Consider the following 22,736-nt stretch of genomic DNA (forward strand, 5'->3'; position numbering starts at 1 on the left):
AACAAACTGCAGGAGGACATTCTCAAGTTATCACAACACGGATAATTTGAGATCACAATACTGAACATGATAACAAACCTTTTACTGTAGACTTCCTACTGTAGGAATTTGGTATAATCACACATGCAAAATGAATATATCACTATTCTTATATAAACAACTGCCACTTTAACTAACAATGCTGTTTACAAGTTTCCATTCCCAAAGTCTCTTTTTACATTTGTCCTTTGTATAAAGTTGCATAACTGACTGAATAATAATCTTGTTTTAATGTGTAGTGCTGGCTGAGAGTAGCATGAGGCTGTAAAAATGAAGTAGGAATGTTATATCCATGGATTGTGACATCTGGATTTGGTGCGGCTTTCTTCCCAGTAACACACACACAGTCCACTCCATGACAATCCAGAGGGAAATTATTCCACCACTGAAACTGACCAAAACTGTTTCAGAAAGTAAAGCGAGCAGTGTGACAGTGTGACATTTTCTGTCAAAGACCACCGGCAGCAGCCCAGTACTAACTCAGGTGGGGAGTGCAAACTGGTCCTGCTCTATGGGTTTCTTCACCCAGGCGCCCAGTCCGGCTTTGTGGAAGGCTCTGAAGAGCGTCTGCTTGGTGCTGTGGTACTCCACCGCTGCCTGCTTGGCCTCGTGGTAGCTGCTGGGCCTCACTGTTCGGATCCGCAGGGTGGAGGAGAGCTACGGGACATGGACAGAAGTTGGAAAGACAACAAAATGTTCTTATCTGTAAGAATCATGATTGCCAAATAGAGGATGCTTACCTCGGCCTAACTGTTGTTATTTCCCTTAAGCTTACATTTCTGCTAGCTGTTTGATTGAAAACGGTAAAGTGGCCAGACATTGACATAAATCTACTACAGTTTGACTGACTTATCTTTTTCTTCCTTTTACATTCATGGGGACAAATCAGCTGATGTAGAGTATATAGAAATACATCTACTAAAACTTTAACTTCCCTGGGATGAAATGTTCTACATAATCCCTTTGCTTGCTTGCTGGTAATGTACCAGTATTTCATTTATTCATTTGACAGACACTTTTGTCCAAAGCGACGTACATGAGGTACAATCCAAGCCACAGTAGATCAAGGAGAAGCCTCACAGAATAAGCGCCTCAACAGTCAGTTCCATGTTCCACCTGACAAATGTGTCACAAGGCTGCATGTGCATGACGGAACATGGAAGTGCCTTGCAAATGACCAATTCTTTCTGAGAGAGAGAGAGATAGAGAGAAAGAGGTGCTCTCGGAAGAGGTGGGTCTATTGAAGTGGGGGACGATATTATAGACAGAAAGGGATTCTGCTGACTGGTTGGTAACTCATTCCAACACCGAGGGAGCACACAGGACAAGAGTTTGGATTGGGATATCCCGCCTGGCAGTGATGGTAGGACTAGTTGTCATTCTGCATCATTCTGGCAGGTCCACATTGCATTAAACAACGTAAAAGTATGCCGAGTGTCAGCAGTATGGTACCTTGCAGTGCAGGCGCATCCAGCGGCTGTAGAGAGCGTGTTTACAGAGCCTGGAGGGTCGACCCAGATCATCTTTCCCTGTGGTGGCGTTGATCACCTCTAAGCCTTGGTCTCCCACTGTCCAGTTCACACTGAAGTTGGGTGCTTTTCCTGGCTGACGAGCCTCTGCGTTACTTATTCCTGCAGAACATGGAAACATGACCGGGTGTCAGTTCTCAGTGGACATGGACATGAACAAGAATGACTATAAGCTACCATCCAGAATTGAGATTCTGCTTTATTGTATATTGTACATAGCTCAAATAGCTTTGCATTGAATCACATATTTCAAGAGATTTGACAGGATCACCACACAGGGTTTTCACCATAGCCATTTATCAAAATTTCATGACATACATTTTTATGATTTTAAGTCTGAGCCCTAATCTCTTAAAACTTTGTTGTTTTAATTCCAGTTGGTTGATTCATTTAATACAATGAACTGACTCTGACTTTCCCACAGAATTATTACTATCTCTGCCTGAAATACAACCCTCAAGCTCCCCTGATATTCTATAAAACCCATGACCAGTGAGAACCCTGCCTTTCAGATTTCTGAGGGACCTACAGATGCCCTGGTATACTACTGTCAGTGTGGAAAACAGGCGACAGATCAGTATAAATCAGTCATTTGTGAAAGTGCAGTGTTTCTCACCGCTGAGCAGTGGTCTGTTTAAGCTGAAGGACTGTGGCAGGTCCTCGATCTCGGTAATCCTCTGGTACATGGCCCTGGAGAGGTGGTCAGCGTGGTACAGGCTGCCCAGAATGATGCTGGAGAAGTAGATGGGCTCAGTGAAGTAGCTCATCAGAGAGCCTTGGAATCCAACCACGTTCCACCTGGAGAGAGACAGAACAAAAAATTTCATTCAGTCAGGCCAACACCCGTCCAGTTTGTCACCAGACTTATGGATTATGGTTAGAGAGACAAAGAGACAAAGGACGTTAAAGCTGAGGGAGCCTGAGCAAGCATTCAATCTGCAAAAATCAACATTATTGTTCTGACTAATTCTCCTGAAAATACAAATCTGATTCCAGCTCAGAGGAGTCGCGAGCTGTTAGCGGCCTCCTGCTGATTCATCAAGAAGCCCAATCAAGGCTCCAGTGGCCTAATGACACCTGAGGACTGCAGCTGACAGGGATGTGTGTGTGAGTGATTGCAGCATGGCACCGAGATAATTCAGCCTCTTTACACATGCAGATAATCATCAGGATTCCTGCTGGTCTGCTCAGAAACACCCTTCAACTCCTCAAGTGAGTCTGCAGGGCTATGTTTAATATGTTGAAGGTGGAGACTACAGCTAGATAATAGATTACAGGTAATGTTGATTCATTTCCTCTCACTGTATACTGTATAGTCATATTGTATGTTTTCCTTTACAAAGACATTTTAAAAGGTGCACAGGGGAACATTTCAATGTAAACACACACACCCCTTAATCAGAACATGATGTATTCACCCTAATGGATGCACCATTACTCTATTGGACACTAATGGACCCAATGCCAAATTTAGGCAGAGCAAAAGGCGCTCTTTTTGTGTGTTGAGCCAGTGTTGCTATTATTGCTCATGCCGGCAATACTACAGTAGAGGTTATACTCTGTCCCAAACACAAGGTGACTGGCCAGATCAAGTAAATTTAGCTTTTCTAAAATTTAGCAGATCAAGTAAATTTATGGCATGGTGGTGCAGAGGGTAGAGCGGGTTGGTGGTTCACTCCCCCGGTCCACACGCCGAAGTGTCCTAGGGCAAGACACTGGACCCCAAGCTGCTCCCGATGGAGGCCAGCACCTTACATGGCAGCTTGGTGGCCATCGGTGTTGAATGTGTGTGTGAATGAGACCAAGCTGTAAAGTGCTTTGGGAATCGTTAAGGTTGAAAAGTGCTGTGTAAGAGAAGTTCATTTACAATTTCAACATCGCAAGTGATCACAAGCCATGTCCTAAATAGCCAGAATTTAGTCCGTTTTAGGAAAGGCGTTGCTTATGTACAAACAGGTGAGCTGGCAGGGGGGTCGAGCTCCTCCGACACTGCTGCTATCCTGGTAATGTTTCACTAACCAGCCTGTGTAGACGTTGAGTTGTAGCTCCTGACTGTATAAGCAAGGTATTTGCCATCTGTAACAATGTGTGTGAACAGGTAGTGAAACAATACATACCTGGCTATCTTATCACTGCAGGACATGGTGAGCAACCTCTCCCCCTGAAGAACCCCATCCCACGTCTGAATGGTGTTACTGGAGCGTACTGGGATGGTTCCTTCACCAGACTCGATTTTAGTGCGGAGCTGCCCACGGGCTTTTCTGTTCGGGTGTCTGTCTCCCTGATCTGAGATAGAAAACCAAGGTCAGGCACACTCAGGATCTTATAGTGAACGATTCATTTTCAGGAGAAAAAAAACACACGAACATTTAGGTAATATGTTCTTTTTAATCTGAGAAACTTCAAATCAAATCAGGGCCATACTGAACATGCACAGCCTTTCTTTTGCTCTTCATCCGCTCACCCTCCACTCCAGCCTCATGAGGAGAGAAGATGCGGGCGTCTCCACAGGGGGAGGTACTGATGTACAGGTGGAACTGAACATTTTCCTTCAGTCTGAAGCCTTGTCTGTTGTCACACCTGCTAAAGATGGATTTCTGCTGCTCCTCTTCGTGGTTACTGGAGACACAAATGTGAAATCAAGTGACATTATACCATATGGAACACAAACGAAAGTTTCTGATTGGCTGTCAGATGGCCTATATTTGAGAATGGCTCACACATATCAGGTCATGGTTTGACACGCAGTAGAAAAAAAAACCCTGTGTTGCATGATAAGACTTTATTTTACTGGATTCAAGACTTTTTCATTCTGAAACATGTTTATTTATTTAACGTGTTTGTGCAATACATTGAATATATACATTAATTAATGTAATGTAAACATTAATATAATTCTCTGATATTCCCTGAGACTTTCTCATTTCGAAATTCACTCAAAATTCCATATTTCAAAGAAATTCCAAATCTTTAAAACGGTTTTAATGTCACTAACATTGTAGACCTGGCAGGTGGATGCAAACTTTGGCGTAAATGTACAGGATGCATGTTACAAACTAACACAGCCATCAGCTCTCTGCTGTGCTACGACTCACCTGAGGAAATGCTCCAACTGGGAGTACAGGTACCTGATGAGGGACCGACGAGCCACAATCTCAGCATGGCAGTCATTGAGGGCCAAACCTCTATCGCTCATGTATTCACCATTGATGCACTTTGTCCCCGTGGATACGCAGATGACCTCAGCCTCCTTCACATTAGTACCTGCCCAAGAAAGTATGAAGATTTAAGTCTAAAAATGGACATTGATTTGGTTTCACCATACAAAAACTGCTGTACAGAGACCAAAAGATCAGTGACCTTCAATGCTAACCTCATCCAGACAATATAATTTGCCATATCATATTCACCTTATTTCAACAGTTCTCCAAAAAAGCAGGAACATGATTCTGGGCATCCTAAGCTCTCAAGGCCTGTGCGCCCCTGCTGCTATCTGTGCTTGACGTGTACTGTAACATTCTGACCTCTAGTGGTTTAACTTTTCAATACTGGTGGACTCCAGGACCCCATGACATCACTGTCATGGGGTCCTGGAGGGGACATGTCACTGGGCGGCATGGTGGCGCAGTGGTTAGCACTGTCACACGGGAGGTAAAGCTGGTTCGAGCGGGTTGGGGGGGGTTCGATCCCCGGCTGCCCCCGTCATGTCGAAGTGTCCTTGAGCAAGACACTGAACCCTAAGTTGCTCCTGATGGAGACCAGCAGATGAGACTTAGCTGTAAAGCGCTTTGGGAACCGTGAAGGTTGAAAGGCGCTATATAAGTGAGATCATTTACCATTTACTGTCGGGTTTGGTTACATCCATCAGAGATGGACGGGACTGAAACTTTCAACCAGCAAGACACAGTGTTTCAGCCTGCTGCTAAGGAACTCTTTAAGTAAGGTACTTTCAAAACTATTGGTTGATTAATCGGCTGACAGAACATTCAGAACCATTTTGATAATCAATTAATCCTTTAAATTCTGCTTCTCAAATGTGAAAATCTTCACCAATGAATCAAATTTAGCTGGAGCCCTCGCAATATGTGAAACTAGATAGACTAATCTCCTCAACCAGACAGGGCCTCACGATTAGGACATAATGTAAGACCCACCTAAAACCCCTTATCATTTTAGTTAATAATATAGTTTTGTGGTGCATATTTTCAACCAAATATTCAGTTAATCAAATGTCCAGAAACCAACAGACAGTCAGTAAACCTTAGACTTTCAAGGTCCCTTGTGGGACCAGCAAGATAATCCAGCCTTTCCCATGAGGTTTTGATTACATCTATTCAGCTGTGTTTATACTTTTCACAAGGTGTTAAAGGGAGTCCCGGTGTAGGTACGTTGTAAGGTTTTGACTCATAGCTCATCTGCAGGTTTTAGCCGATTCAGTAAGTCAAGTCAGTTTTATTTGCGCCCAGGTGTCAGTAACCAACAATGCTATTTGCACCTGGGGTGGAATCTGACCAAAGTGCGACCATTTTACAAGCCACGTGTTAGAAAGCCTCTAGTCAGGTTTAGGAAAAGACCATGGTTTGGGTTAAAAAACAACAACATTAACTTTCAGTTACACACAGGACTTGAACAGTAAATGAACAGTAAATGTCGTTTTTTATAATATGTCATCTGACTTCCTAAAGCCTGCCTGCCGGCACTAAAATACACACCCGTGGCTGATGCTGAACATGCGGTCAATAACCACCCTCGGTCAACACTCAACACTTTTATCATCCAGCAAAGCAGTAGATACCCACTTGGCTTAAGAAGATATACAGAAAACCCAAGTATCATGTCATAGCCTTTTCAGAAACAAGGAAAAATATATTTTTTTGAGCATCAGTCTGTTTTTAGTGTGACAAACTGTGTCTTTGACTCTGAGGTTCCAACTCAAACTGAAACCAGAGACTGACAGAATGTTTATATAGTCTCCTTACATATGTGAAAGAAAATCTGGGATACCAGTCAGGTTAGCTTTAACATTTTACAGCTCACAAATAATGCAGTGAATCAGGTCCATGCTGATACTTACAGAGTTGAGACACGTCTCATGTCTTTAATCACTTGACTCTATGTAAATACTCTGCTGCAGTGTCACAATATCCAATCCCCTTTAAGAGCTTCTAAAATCTTCTTGGATGAGGGTTGGAGGTTTTCCAAACCAACTGTTTGACTGACGAAAGAAAATTACCTGTTGTCATGACGACACCTGCCAATACTTTCCGTCGAGCATGTGGGGACGTGAAGTTTTCCGTCAGTTCGCTGAACCTGTCGACGACCAGACGAGAGACGGCATCTGCCAGGACCTGAGGTCAAGCATGAAAAAGAATTACAGGTGTAGCAAAATGACAGGATGACATAAAATTAAGGTAGAGCTGTTTGAACAGAGGAAACCAGATTGAAAATGTGGGTCCACTCTGACTCTCGTCATCTGATTTTACGTAATACAAATGACCAAAAAGGAGGCGACAACAATGCCAAACTGTGATAAAAAGCAAGTGCAAGCTTGTCTTATCCACACTAGAAAATATTACTGAATATTTCAATTTGAAATGCTGCACTGGTGTGAATGACAGGCAGGGATCTTAGCAGCTTAAAACAGTCAAATCCTCTGCTTCACTGACTGCTCTGGAAGTAAAGCAGAGAGACTTGGAAAGGCTGGTATAATGAACAGCGGTGTTTGAATAGCACTCAGAGGGTGATGGTAATTAAGATAGCAGCTTTGTTATCAGAGTGCAGGGATTACAGGCAGGGATTAGTTTATGTGTAAATAGATTCCCAGCGTATCGAACGTGTCTCTCCTGAAGCCGTCTCCATCTTCAATCAGACATGGTCAGGTATTTGTAGACCAGCCTTTTGTAGACGACAGAGATCTAACAAGTAAGTGTTTTGCAGCATACGAGCAAAACAAGCCACTGCACCTTTCAGGCTACGGCTTTTCTTAAAAAAAAAAAAATCTTTATATGTAACAATTTCCATGCATTTCTCTTGTAATGCTGATTTTGTAATGGCTCACATGTGCTATCGTATTTTCACAAGCTGTAATGTTATAGGGCATGTTTCAGTGCCGATACCAAAACAATACATTGAACACACGAAAATGCAGCAAAAGCTTCTAAAGCCAGTATAAAAGTATCTTTGCTTTGAGCTTCTATTATTTTGTTACAGCTTTTTTTTATAAAACCATCTTTTTCAATAAAAAAAAAAAATCTGGTTCATGATAACTGATAACTAACATGATATCATGTTACCTTGGGAGCATTGTGTGATGACTATGTGACGCTTGCATGCCTGCTGTCTGCTAGTTGTCTACAGTAGGTCACGTTAGTAAGGTTACATTAATGGGCAAATTACAAAAGGGTAAAGAGAGCCAGTCAAGATAGTCAAACGATGACACAGCAAGAGTTATAAATTCTACCCAAGCAGTACTGAGTGCAGACCAGTATCTGTCTAAGCACGCTAACTTTGGCAATACATCAACAAAAGCCCTGACTACGACTACCACGGCTAGTTATGATGTTAACAACAAGTATATAATATATATAAATTTTGTGATACCAGATGTGACTCTGGCTCAAATGAACACAGTCAGTAGCTGGTACAGTCGTAAGGCTTGGTGGTAATTAAATCCCCTAGACCTAACAAGTCATTTTGCCAGTACTGCTGTTCTATGACAGTTGGTACCAAAAAAGGTTAGATACCCAGCCCTATATAGCTTATAGATGTGGACGTGAAAGTGTGTCTACATTTATGTTTATAGTGTGGATGTAACATGAACGTATTACACTATTAAATGACTCCAGTCCACCATGAGAATAGAACAGAAAGAAAGAATGCCTGACAAAAAGACCTCAATGGACTTAGGGTGACAGAGAAAACCAAGAGAAAACAACTTAAATGGGATGCAGCAATGAAAAAAACATAATTTACCAGAGTTTCTAGAAGAGGTACTGAGGCTTTTTGAATTAAGTAATCTAGTGAATTCACATAAATCAAGTTCATGTAACCACACAATAACACAATACTGACATTCATCAGTCCCTATATACTTCTATGCATCAGGGAACAGGAACAGAACTTTAAAGTTACTCAACTGTCAGAAATTACTTCCACTTCCACTTTCTTCCAGATGTCTGACACATGATACATAATGGGCTTTGCATTGTATATTTTCAACTTGTAGCACCCAGGGCATGCAGAGCAGAGAGAACAACTGAGCAGCGCAGAACAATTGAAAAGAAATGGAACACGTTGCTGGTGCCATTCATCAAGTAACACTCACATACTCTCAAATTAATGGAGTCTTTCAATAGTCATTTACCTTCCTCCATGCTTACCTGTGGCAGGTGAAGCTGCAGTCCTTCTCTGGGTATAGGCTGTCTTGATGGAGCCTGATCCAGCTGCATGTTAAACAGAGCAGACAGAGCAGCCTGGGCAGCCCGGGCCTTGGCCAGCTTCTTGTTTCGTCCAGAACCCTGGAAATTCTGAGCATCTACCGTCACTGACATGACAAAGTTCTTGGCATGGCTCTCCCCACTCTCTGACACAAAGTCATACTTGAGGCCCGGGCGCAACTCATTGAGGATCATGACAGGATTCTTGCCGCTTGGAGGGGAGATGAAAGTGGAGGGGGCTGGCGGTAAGGGACCCTGGACCAGGTTTGGAACTGGGGAGGGTAGCAACGGGTACTCTATTCCCAATGAGCTGAAGGAACCATTACTGTTGGATGCGAGGTAAAATGGGTCATCTACAGGAGTGGATGTCTCAAAGGCATTAAAGAGCATGTCCGGAAAGTCAGCCTGGTCTGAGGTGAAGTCCGTGTGAACAGACAGAGTCCGGCCCATGGCCATGTGGGCTTCAGATGCGTTGGGGAACTGGACGAAGGAGCGCAGGGCCTTCTCTGCAGCGTTTAGCTTGGCTTTCTTCTTGGTTGGACCTGAACCCTCGAAGAGCTGCCCGTTGACCTCCACAGTCATCACAAAAACGGGTGCATGGACTGGCCCGGTCTGAGAGAGCAGTTTGTACTGCAGCCCTGGCTTGATCTCATTCAGTTGCATTAGGGCATTCTTAGGCAGAATGGGTCCGGGGACTTTCTTACGCTTCTTGGGCCTGTACTTTGAATGTGTATGCCCATTATTGCCCTCCTCTAAGGGACGTTTCCTCCCACCCCCAGCACTCCCATTGGGGAGTTGAGCAGCCTCAGCTGCAACTCCCTCTTTGGAGAAGAGGTTGTCCAAGTTCCGATTTTCCTTAACATCTGTGCTGCATGAACCTGCGGTGCCCAGAAAGAGTAACTTACAATGCCTTCGTTGCAGGATCTTGTAAATGTAAAATTTAGAGATTCCTTTATCTCTCTTTGCAACTGAACAAGTGATGTGTGTTCCTTAATCAATACTTGTGGTGGAATTATAAAAATATATGGCAGTAAATTACATTGTTTATTCATAGTTTATTCTAGACACATTCATTAATTTATGACAACAAAAACACAAGCAGGACTACTCTGTGTACAGTGCTGGGAGAGAATTTTGATGAAATTACATTTAAGCAATGGAAACCGTCAACATTTAATATGCTCCTGACCAAAGTAAGGCATGAAATTGGTATGAAAAGCAAAATATTAATTTCAGCTATTTGTTGCAGTACGCAATGCCAAAATTTAACAAATTACAGGACAAACTGTGTATACACAAAGAGCTTCAAAAATATATATTTCCTTATTTTCCATCTGGACAATCTTTTGTGTGTTGGGAACACATATCACTAGGCCCTGTTAACAAAGCCGATGGAACTTAATGTAAATTTCCATTTATAACATCCTCCAGCAAAAGCTCGATAGGTTACTCCTTTCGGTGCTCAGGACAGAAAACAATCCTATAAAATGCAGGTTTAGAGGAGTTGTGGGGGAAGATGGGGGTGCAAAAAAGGGTGTCAACGTTTCCCAAAATAATTCTGTATTTCAACTGAGCCTGAAGGAAGATACCAGAAATCATATTAGCTTTGAGCATTTGATTGGTTAAATATGGACACTTCAGACATAAAACAGAAGCTACTGTACATTGTAATAATTGTTGGTATAAATACAGAATAGTAGTTAATGATAATGTGCTAAAAAATATTTTAAAAAACAATCAATCACAGTTCAGGCACTGCAGTGTTTTCAGCATGTAAAACCAACAGTATGTAATTTGACACATTTATGTGGCAACTGTAGGGATGGGTTCTGATAACCAGTTCCATTTTGAATCTTGTTCCAAGTTGGTGAAATACACAGATTTACACAGCCAACGAATCCCTTATCAAATCTTTCATTCACAATCCATCTTTGACAGACGCTTTAGCCTCTTTCTGACCCAAAAGGAAAAAATGGCATTCACGTGCTAGCTAGCTTCACCAAAGTCAACCAAGCAACTCACGACAAAAATAAAAATAAAGTGGACTAATATTTCCACTGTGTTGATTTTACTTAAGCATCAATGGCTTCTGCAGCTGTAGTATAGCCCCTCACAGTACATAGTTTTTAAATAAGATGTCTTCATTCCCGACCAAACGAACTATCTAAAAAGATTCGATAAGGGATTAGAAAGGGTTTGGATTCGATTAGCGGACTCAGTTTGGATAACATGCTATAGAACCCTATCCCCAGCCGACTGTCATTATAAGCCAAGTTTAGCTTTATGCATTCCAACATGAATTGTAAGTCACTTCCTCCTTAACCAAAGTGTACAGTGCGTGGACAGAGTTGAGTTTGGCATTCAGTCACAGCCAGTTGACTACTGAAGGCAAAGTAAGTAACAAGCATGCAAGAGGGGGACATGGAACATGAAAAACACAATAGCAGATAATGCCCTCAGCAGCAAGAGGGGGAGAGTGATTATAAGTCTGTTGGCGAAGAGGGAGCATATTGTTATTATTACTCCACTGAAACAGCCAGTACTGTGGCTCAGCAAGCAAAAACATTCACTCGAAGCAGAAACAGAAATTCCCTTCATTAGATTGCAGCAGAAGTGAATCCACTGGGCAAGTCCAACTGCAAGGTCAACTGTCTATGAGCCTAAATGTGTCTTGGCATGTCCAATTGGAAGGTCAGTACTAAATGCGTTACCTGGCGTCTATATTTGATTTCTTCCAAGACTTACTGTTTATAATTTTAGCAAAAAGCCCTTGAACAACCTTGAACAACTCCATCATCAGCCTATGACCAACTCTCCCTACACTGTCAGCCATAATCCACATGTTCTCCCGACTGGTTTCACTTTGGCTTACACAGAGCAGGGACAGGATTACTGCTGTCTGAAGACAAATAAAAAAGTGTTTAAAGAGGCCCCATCAGTTAGTCTTGGGGTAAAGCATCAGCAGGCCGAATCACGATGCAAAATTGGCTATCTGGTTCATGTCTTCAAGCACACTGACTCCTTTCAGTTTAACCTGACAAACAGCCTGATTCGCTCACTCTTGAAAATGGAATGTCGCCTCAGCCCTGATGCTTGATCGTATCATTTTTGCAAATAAATAGCCAACTTATCAAACCACACGTCCTTTCCCTGTGAGTAAACCATCAGCTTTTAGAGGCAAAAACAGGCACGTGAATGGTGTCAGATGAAAGTAAAGCTATGCGTTTTGCCCTGCATATTAACTTCACTTAGAACTGTGCTATAGCCATGTTTTCCATGAAATCCTATTGAGGCTTATCATGGGTCAGGTGGTTTTAGGGCCGAAATAGACCTACGTTCCAAATCCAGAGGTGGCTCTCAGGGGCTTTAGGAAGCTTTTTTTGTTGAGAGCAAGGGAACAAGTTTAGAATCGGCCGTCAAAATGGACTGAAATCTCACAGTAGATACACTCTGACCCTGAGATTAAGCTCTGATCCTGCCTCCTGAGCTGGCTGAAAGGAATGGGATGGGACATTTTCAAGGACAGTCCAAGAGGAATACAATTTAATACTATTTAAGCTCAGGATTCTGTATTTCCTTCACGAATATGCATGCATCTCATACACAACCTGGACATAAGCAGAGGTCCAGTATCATTCTCAGGCATAGAGGAAGTTCATAAAAACTAAATCTATATTTTGAGCTGAAAAAGACACTTTTGGTAAAAGTCACATGTTGACATCAGATATTGACATCTTGTTTAGACTTGAAATGGAAATTCTGACTCACTCATGCTTTCTACTTCGTCCCCTTCTATGGTGAGCAGCCTCGGTTGGTTTCGAGGTTGCCGAGCTCCCACTCGACCTTGAGGAAACACACAAAGTTGACGTCAGAGATGCTTTCATCAAGGAAGCAAACTTCAGAATGAGTAACAAACAGTTACAGATACTCAACAAGTATCAAGTTATAATAGCCGCACTGTACACCTGCTTGCATGTATGATTGGATGTGACTAATCAGCTGATAGCCAAGCAGCTGATAATCAAGTCAGTGATTATGCAGCATGAATGAAGCAGATGATGCCAGTGTGAACTACTGCAAGTGCTCTATTTGAACTGACACTATGCCTCATTTGTTTGATTGCTGTTTTCAACATAGACATCAGCATAGTCGCCTTGGTCCAGACTGGAATGCTCAACAACTATTGGATGGATTACCTCACATGCCTAGAGGATGAATCTTAATCAATAATAGAAAATCAGAGTACTTTTATTTCTGTTCTTGCCCAGTGTCGTCTGAGAGGGCATGATCTAAGCCGACTCTGATTGGCCGACAGAGAATGCACATCTCTTCCATCGCCACGCTTTCTTTCCAGCAGACAGTCATTTCCGATTACACGGGCAAGGTGCTGGTCTCCATCAGGAGCAACTTAGGGTTCAGTGTCTTGCTCAAGTACACTTCGACATGACAACATGCTCGAACCAGCTTTACCTCCCGTGTGACAGTGCTAACCACTGCACCACCATGCCGCCCAGTACAATTTTGTGATATTCTAACATCAGTTCATTATACAGTATATTTCAACATACATTTATAATATTTTTCTCTTATACAGTGTAAGCCAAAGCATCGGTTTAAAATTCTACAGACTGTGTGTCTGGGCATCCCATTGAGAGTCGGTGAATTATTCGTAACACTGCACCCAGTCAGAGAGAACTCACACGTTTGTGGTGTTACTGGCTGTTACTGCCAGTTTACCACCATTATACATTTGTTTTTTATAAAATATACTGTATTGTAAAAACATCCCATCATGTCAACTCAAATCAAAGACATTTTAATTAAGACACTTCCTTGCTTGACATTTTTCTTTGCGAGATCCATTCAAATGACACAAAATAGAGCAATCACTTTCATCATGCTATATGGTCAATGGTGTAGATTTCTTTACAGACCTTTGAGAAATATTGTTATAACAAATCTAACATTGAACCAATCCATCCCCGTTCCCTCAACACCTCCTTTGCTCATATGTCACAAGTCATCACCCGGCTTCTTCTCCCCCCTCCACCTCCACCCTGCCCTAAGCTACTCCTGTCAAACAGAGGTACTCGTCTCTCAGGCTGATAAGAGACACTGAGCTGCCATTATTTCCTCCAGTCTAATCAGGAAACTGTCACTCAACGTGCCATCCTTGGACATGAATAAACAAACTGACGCCGGCAGAAATTACGTGATAATTATCATCGATTTACAGAGATGACATGGTCAGCTGTGCTGCTATACAATCATGTGGGGATCTAACTGGTTGGACAGTGTCGGTTTTTACTGGAATATGTCCAGTTTTGCTAATTTGATTAAAGTGGATATTTTTAGACGAGTATTTAAGTTAGTTGTGCATTTCTGCCAAACAATGGCAGTGTACCAAACAGGATGTGCTTTTAGACCATCCATTAACATGGATGAGTGGATATTACACAATCAAACAAGGCTGAATTCAATGTTTTAATAAACAGGTCCCCGTTTTGTTTGCATCTCCCACATGAGAGCATGGATTCCCATGCATGTGCATGAGCATAAAGAGTCGCTCCTGCCGACGATTGTTATTCTACTGATGGGCAGTTGGTGGCAGTAATGCGCCAACAGGCGTAGCAATGCACCAGCAAAGGCTGGGAAGAATAAGACTACTAGCCAATGTGAACATGGTTGTAAACAATACAGGTATAAAATAAAAAAATCTGTTTTGCAATTGTTTCATGAGGAGGGAAATGCATTTAAAATGTTAATTAGGCCTCAATGATACACACAATGCATTTTGCTGAGGAACACTGAATGTAACTCCACAGGGCACCTTTAAAAGTACTCCAGTTGGGGCACTTAAACGGATACAAAAAGAGTTGCCACGATCCAGCTGCAGAGGTAGCTGGACATACTGTACATACACACTTTTAGTCACTAGTAGGGGTCAAGACCACACCACACCCTCCCTGTCAGGCTCCCAGTCTTAAAACTTTACAGCACCTATTGTGGTCTTCAAATCCAAGCTGAGAAAATGATGTCATCAAGGTCAAGAATTTGACAAATCTCTTCAATAGTCACAGAAGATATACAACTCTTTTTACAGGTTGAGCCATAGTGACCATTACTGTAAACTGATGTTCACATAACTGAGTGGAGTGCCCCTTTAACAGGTCCCTTGATGACATTTTAAAACCATGAACACTACTTTCAGACCTACTCTTCAGAGTGACTGCAAATACATGAAAACAACTTGGTGTGAGTCAATCTAACTAAGCCTTTAATGTTTAGACTGAAGATAACTTAAGTCTCTTTACCCATTCAACCAGAACCAAATAGTTTGAGTTAGTTAAACTCAACCCATTAGCTAACTTTGTTAATGTTTCATGGTGAAGAAACTTTTGCACTATTTATGTGAGCAATATGTCTACAGAGTTGAGCCTATTTCATGAAATTCTGTGATGCTATGTTTTTTTTTTTTGTCTCTGTAGGAAATCCATTTACAGAAGTTGTTGGTTCACAATGTTTGCTATACTCGGCTACAAGTAAGAAGACCTCAATTAGACCCAATGAAATGGCTAATCAGCTTTCCTCTGGAAGAAGAACAGAGCGAAACTCCAAACCAATGGGATTGACAGGAAAGGCTTCGTACTTGGTCTGTATAATCGCTCCTCTGTTGGCAGATATGGCCTCCTGCCCCGCTGCCACTCAGCTGTGTGGCTCCAAACATTAGAAATGACAATGTTATCAGGCTTCTCTGGCTCTATTGTGTGAAACGGGTGGAAGGAGAACAGGGCTTAGGTTTCCTTTCTTAAGATAACGGAAGAACAAAATTAACTCAGAGGAAGTAAAATGTCAACAAATGTAGTTATCAGGAAGGCTTGTCACAGAAACAGAAACTTTTGAGGGTTTGAAAATTGTATTATGCTCATTCAACCTTGTTTACCTCATTACTGTCTGAATCACATACTGTAGGTTATGGTGACTTGTTGCCATTCGCTACATGATCTGATTTATCTGATGCAGACTGTTTTACATGCACTGTTTCACATATACATACATATGGACCATTATTTGTTGAGCAGCAACACAAAGCGCCATCAACAAATTGGAAAGAAAATGTAATTGGGGAGAATAAACAGCCGGGAATGGAAAGGGGCATGTATATTAAAGGAATTCACTGCCTACCATCCATGTCTTATGGAGAATACGTTTATCAGACAAGCAGGACAAAATAAATAAAAATCTCTTTACGCTGCCTACTTCCACGCTCCGACACACTCCAGCCTCAGATCATGCATCACAGCACACTAACCACAACAGCCCTCAGAACTAAACACATTTATACTCTGAGTAGAGAAGACAGACACTGTGTACATTTAAACAGCTGGAACAGGAGAAAATCAACTATGATGTGGAATAAACTTGAGTTAGAAACCCTTATATACTACTTCAAGTAAAAACAAGCAACAAGCAAACATGGATGTGGTGAAAATCCATCCATTTTTCTACTTATCCTATTCAGGGTCATCGGAGACCGGAGCCCATCCCAGTTCACATTGTGAGAGACGCCCAGGGGTGCACCTTGGACAGATCTATCTATCACAAGGCAGATCTGTCTATCCATTGTCACCGTTTGTGCTTTTGTCTCCACTGTCCTCCGCCTGCTTTGAGGATAAGTTCCTGGAACTAAATTTGTTGCTCAGGAGGCGATACTAAAACCAAGTTCCAGATACTTTCAGGGGTAGTTGGCAATGCTGTCGACCGTGATTGGTCGAGCAGATGTGTTGTCATATCACAACGAGGGCCGACTGCATCAAACACATCTGGTGTCTTAGATGTGTCTCCTTAGCTTTTTTCCATCATTTGTCTGTTATGATAACACTGTACTTGCAGCAGTTGCTGAGATCTGGGAACACTGCAAATCACTAAAAACGGGTCCAACAGAGCAAGAACCACGAGCAATGTAACTAGTAACACAGCACTGAATAAGAAAACGAAGAGTGCACAAGTAGTCAGTCAAATGTGAAGCAGGCAGTCAGGCTGTAAACTGCGATTGATGTTTACAACAGACTGTTGTAATTTTACTGTTCATCTTCACTTTTTTCATTCAAATAAGTTTGTCTAACCTGCGAGTGTCTGACTGCTTGTGTTTCTTGACCTGTTGGACTTAATTTGAGCTACTTTGCCACATTCTAAGAGCCCAGTAATTGAAACTCAGTGAGAATAATGTTACTATTAAAGATGATGGCCAAAAGTACAAAAATAAGACTCTTATAAGAAGTTATAATACATTGTAATTACTCTTTGAACTTCGGACGTCGAGGATTGATAATATAATAATATAGATCTAGTAAATTCCTGTGGGTGGATTTTCATGGTCTACGGAAATTCATGGAAACTAACGGCTGCCTGGAAAGGAAATCAATCTGAGAATTGATGGGAGGCTTATTAACTGGGAGTGGCTCCACTGGACACATACCATTTCTTTAAATGTGCTCTAAGCTGGCTAATTAGCACTCAACTCTGACAGCACTAAAACTCACTGGCACCTCAGCCTGTCTGTGCTGTGAACGTGCCCGTCTGTCTGCTGTCACCTGTCGCTATCTTGCTATCGCAAGTCTGCCCTCATGTACCTGTGGCTTTGTTTTTTATTGTGCCAGAGAGATTTATGTATTTTATATATTGCATGTGCTTTGCATGTTTCAGTTAGTGTCTATTAACGCAGCAAAACGTTGTCTTATTCGGTGCATATTTCTATTAAGATTAATATCCCCCATTCATTGTTTTGTATGTCTTTGTATTATGAGCCTCTGTATTGCATTTTTAAATATTACCTCACAATGTTATCTAATGTCATGCATGATGTTTTTATTTTTTTAACTTTTTTTCTTCTCTCTTTATTATTGCTGTGCATGCTTATAAATTATCTCAATAACGTTCTAATTTTAATCTATATATATTATAATATTCAGTTTTTAGGGTTTTGTAACATCTTCCCAGGGACTACAGAGGAAAAATAGCCTCTTGGCTAACTCTGGTGCATTTACAGTAATGTTTATTAATGTGCACTGTCCCTGTTAAATATACCAATGAATCAAATGCCTTCTGTCATGGCTTTGTTAATCACTCCTGTGGGGAGAGAAATTCAAATAATACACTCACATACATTCGTAGACATGTCAGAAACACGACCTCTGGGGCAATAGCCTATGTCAGCCTCTCGTGCAGCCCTCGGGGAACCCCATCAGCAAGAACAGAGGATTTGGACATCAGCCATCAGCGGTAACCAGCGACTGAGCCGACAGTGATAAATGGATTTTGGAGCTTTTTTCTGGTGCTTGAAGCGAGTTACACTCACAGCCCGAGAGGGAAAACAACTGCAAACAGCTGTCAGAGAACTCTTTTAGTGGCCTAATGCAGATGGATTGATCCTGAGGAGAAGCAGACAGCAATGAGGGGGAAAAGCGGTGGCCTCAAACATGTGATGCAGACAAAAAAAAAAAAACTTTCTTTAACATTGCCGGCAGCACTGTGCTCACACACAAACTCCATTTTCTCCCCATGAAATGGCATTTTGAGACGTGCAGAAATTGGACCCTGACGGAGCGGAGTGTGACATATTGATAGGCCAGGGAGAGGTGATGAGATGGTGGATGAGAGGGAACAGAGAGGAAAAACCTGGAAACACTGGAGGGAAGTTTCTGGCAGTATCATACAGTCACATCACATGGTGAAAATGTTGTTTATCCTTTACAAAACTCAAGCTAATTGAGTTTTTAACTCAATTAGATTGAGCTTAAAAACTGGATAGGGCTAACTTTCCATAATCTAACTGCCCTAAATCAAATAGGATCTTCAGCTTGGTATTGTACCAGAATATAAATGTAATTCAACTTTGGAAAAACATGACATTTTGACTATCACAAAATTAAGACATTTCAGTAAAGTTTTCTCAATTCAACAAATGATTGCCTGACCTTTTCAGCTTAGAAGGTACAAATAGAAAGCTTATTAACCTGCACCTCTCCAGAAGTTTCTGTTTTAAATTCACTTAACTTTTCACAGGCGTCTGGAGCTGGATGGAAATTTGACATTTGCAGCAGATTACAAGAAAATCATAACGGAATCTGCCTAATGTAACTGCAAAATCATTATATTCAATCACAGGAGGAAATAAATGAATAAAGCAGCAGGCGTAACACAAAAACACATAGCTGTGAATCATTTTCAGCCTCACAATGTGGGAAAGTGACACTGGATCAATACCTCAAGGCCAACACATGATGCAAGTCAAAACACCCACATTGGATTGGGAATTGGGAGAACAATGTAGTATTCTATAAAGATCATTTCTAGGACCAAAGCCTTTTGCATGCCAAAACATCTTCACCGAATAACTCCCCTAAGACTGTTTTTGAGGGGTTATAACAATGTGACTTTTGTGTGTAAACAGCCATTAATCACACAGCCACTGGTTAAACACTGGCAGTTATAAGTGTTCATTTTATTTTACCTTATCCTATTTCACAGTGGTTTGCCTTGACATTAGGACAGAATAGTGACTAGAGGTCACCTTTGCAGATTTGATCTCTGTATCTACCCAGCTGATGTATAGCTTATTTGTATCAGGGTATATACAGTATATATTTACAATCATTCATTTGCTTCTACTCATTTATCACTAGTAATCTGATGCTACAATTCTAATGTCATAAAGACTTAAAAGGTAGTATCTCATTTAACTCTACTGTAATAATAAAAATATGCTTACAATAACTTCAGGTGGGTTTTGTCTCCACTGCGTCTCTGTATATTAGAAAAACTTTGGTGTTAAGTGTTAAAACAGCCCTCTAATTTAGCTGTGTTGCACCAGCGCTGCTGAACTACAGAAAATAAATCCCCCACTGCCTCCCAAGGACACTTGCAGGCTTCGGCCATCTTTCTAACATTTTCACAGGGACTCTGTGAAATCTTTATGACGGCTTTAATTTGCCGTGTGGCCCTGGCAGTAGCTGGAGGGGCAGGGCGAATGCTGTATCAATTCCACACGCTAATGCGACTCACTTAACCAACAGGGCTTCCATGCAGACCATCGCACTGCCCACCCTCCCCTGCCCTCCCAGAGACATTTGTGCTGCTGACAGCAAACTATTCAAACCATTGTAGTGCCCTCTCCACTGGGGGCCAAGGAGAAGTGCCAGCCTTCCTGAAGGTAAAGCAATTAAGTGGATTATCTACTTCCATACTGCAGAGGGGACCGAGAAAGAGAGAGGGCTTTGATAGCGCATTTTAAATGAAACCTCAGGGCCAATGAGCACATGAGTGACTTATGCGTCTCTTATAAGCTTATGTATTTAGCTCAAAGTCATCTGAGGTGGGGATGTTGCAGATCACGGCCATAAAACCAAAACAATGAGCTGAAAGTGGCTAAACCTGCAGAATTGGTGATAATTCTCTGTGAATTCACAGACCACTACAAGCTACTCCTTTCACATTACACATAGGTCATTCGATCCATTGTTAATATAAAAACATTGTTTAGTGTAGTTTTAACATTCCGTATTGTTAAATGCGCAAAAGAAACTGAACTAAATGAGTTACGTGTCAGTTTAAGTCAGAATATTAAATTAAACTACATTTTATTTGAAATGCTTTACTGCTAAATGCTGTAATTATCTTTCATTTTGTTGCACTGCTGTCACTTACCCTGTCTGAAGTCTTTGGCTTTTGACATGTGACCCATGTGCATGACAATTAGAAACTCAGTTATGTGTGTTTCTGTCAAATAAACTATTATTCTCCAGAAGAAATCTAATTGGGTTTCTTCAATTTCCTACCATGAATACAGACTCAATGACTTAAGCAAATATGAACACACCAATTGAGCCTTGCTGCTTTTTTCATACAGCTTTTCACCATTTTTTTTTTTTTTTTGTAGCTTGAACCCAATCTGTCACCTAATTTTGACAGAGTCAAGCTGGAGGTCCCTTTGTAAAGTGAATGCTCCTTTCTGGATATACAAAGGCTTTCTTTCTCCATGTTTGAATGTATAAAGCATGCATAGCTGCAAAACAAAAATGTGCAGCACATCCTACATCCCTTAATCGACCAAAACGTTGGTATGCTATGGTTTGTAAACCTTCAATAATTCTATTGCAGCTGTGAACGCTTGTGTTGCAGTGAGATATTTTCCTGTCAGCCTCAGGCCTCTCTGCTGTCTACTTCGAGATACTTTGCCAGTTTATTCCCCCTCCACCCTACTGTTCCCCTAGCACACACTCTCATTTAACGCTAGCACAGGTAGCCTGGGCCTCCTGGGCCTGAAAATTGCTGTCGACTACATGCTTGTGAAAGCTCCGCCTGTGGTGGCCAACTGGGACATGGAGACACGCATGCTGAGGAACCAGTAGAGCAAGAGTGTTTCCCCATGGGAGTACATCTCCTTAGAGGGGTAATTTTACAACTCCCGCTTTGTAAAAGAAAAGGTTTTTAGCCTCAGGTTTCAGCTCAATTGAGAAGTCAGTCTGTTGGGCTATAGGGTTATTTTCTCTGACAGGCCAAGGGGTTGCCATTACATAAATTAATAAAGACGTATTCAACACGTGTTGAAATCAAAAACGAGAATTTGTTTTGGTTTCAGGAGCAATAAGCTTAGGCTTTGAAATGTTTCCTAGACCTACAGTAGCTCAACATAACAAAGGTCCGAACAGGACTGGGGTGCTGCCAGGTTTGTACACCATCATAACTCTGAACAAAATCTAGCTGACTCTTTGATGTAAGTGGTGACTAGGAATTGACTGAAGTCTGGCACACACTGGATTCTTTTTTCTGAATGCAGGTAAGTTAATTTCCCAAATTGTTGAAGCATTGCTTTGAGAACACCAAAACTGACACTTATATGAAATGCAGCTTTTTCATATTCCTTAACAACTATGAAAGAGATCTGTGGGAGTTCTAGAGCCTGACTTTTCACCAATTCAACAGTTTGTAGCACTATTCTACAAAATGAAGCTAATTCTGCCGCTGCAGTCACTCTGTACATGAGCATCAGTTGCATAATGAAACTGTTGTACTCTGATGGCTTTAATGCCCGTGTGACAGATGTCTATCAATGCCCCCTCTGACCAGCTGACCTGAGGCGGCATGCTTTGCCTTTGCTTAACTCAGTTGTTTTCCTGACTTTTTCTTATTTTTCAGAAGGTCTCAGAAGGTCGGCGCGACAGATTCAAGTTCCCCCTTGCACTCGCTGACCCTCCTCCACCCCATTCTCTCTGCATCACCGGCCTCGCCGCGCACGACAGATGGCTATCACTGTTCTCCTCACCCCAGTCAAGGCAAGGCCAGGTCCTCCGCTATCTCCCAGAGAGAGAGGGAGAGAGAGGGGTTAGGACGGGAAGCTCAGGGCTGATGTTGAATTTCACACCCCACGGCCTCAGGATTAGCGAGACCGGGAGCTGATGGACGGGCAGGTGGAGGTGGAGGGTGGTGGTGCTATCTACTGATGCCTAACAAGCAGGGTATGTCTCTGCACGCTTCAAAGTTACTGTCTATGTCTCAGCTGTGATCAACTTAGGCAGTTAGAACATTAATGAACATGCCATTTATGTTTTGCCAGTTATTCTCTTTTTTTCTTTTGTTTCTACGTTCTTTAAAGGCGGACACATGGTCACACAGATTCATGGACCAAAGATGCTGATTTCACTGCCGGTTTTACACACTGTTGAGTTAACCC

General features: G+C 41.9%; 1 protein-coding gene across 1 annotated transcript in view; it reads right to left on the minus strand.

Annotated features, from left to right (window-relative positions):
* Positions 1-519: 519 nt before the first annotated feature.
* LOC139306960 (double-stranded RNA-specific editase 1-like) overlaps positions 520-22,736 on the minus strand; it is a 29,818-nt gene continuing 7,601 nt past the window's right edge. The window contains exons 3-11 of the mRNA XM_070930924.1: positions 12,773-12,847; positions 8,948-9,882; positions 6,802-6,916; positions 4,664-4,832; positions 4,033-4,187; positions 3,686-3,854; positions 2,185-2,366; positions 1,492-1,670; positions 520-696 (exon numbers count right to left, since the gene is read on the minus strand). Coding sequence (XP_070787025.1) covers positions 520-696; positions 1,492-1,670; positions 2,185-2,366; positions 3,686-3,854; positions 4,033-4,187; positions 4,664-4,832; positions 6,802-6,916; positions 8,948-9,882; positions 12,773-12,847 — 2,156 coding nt within the window. The remainder of the gene's footprint in view (positions 697-1,491; positions 1,671-2,184; positions 2,367-3,685; positions 3,855-4,032; positions 4,188-4,663; positions 4,833-6,801; positions 6,917-8,947; positions 9,883-12,772; positions 12,848-22,736) is intronic.

The sequence above is a fragment of the Enoplosus armatus genome, chromosome 24, assembly GCF_043641665.1.
Source record: "Enoplosus armatus isolate fEnoArm2 chromosome 24, fEnoArm2.hap1, whole genome shotgun sequence".
In the NCBI taxonomy this organism is placed as follows: domain Eukaryota; kingdom Metazoa; phylum Chordata; class Actinopteri; order Centrarchiformes; family Enoplosidae; genus Enoplosus; species Enoplosus armatus.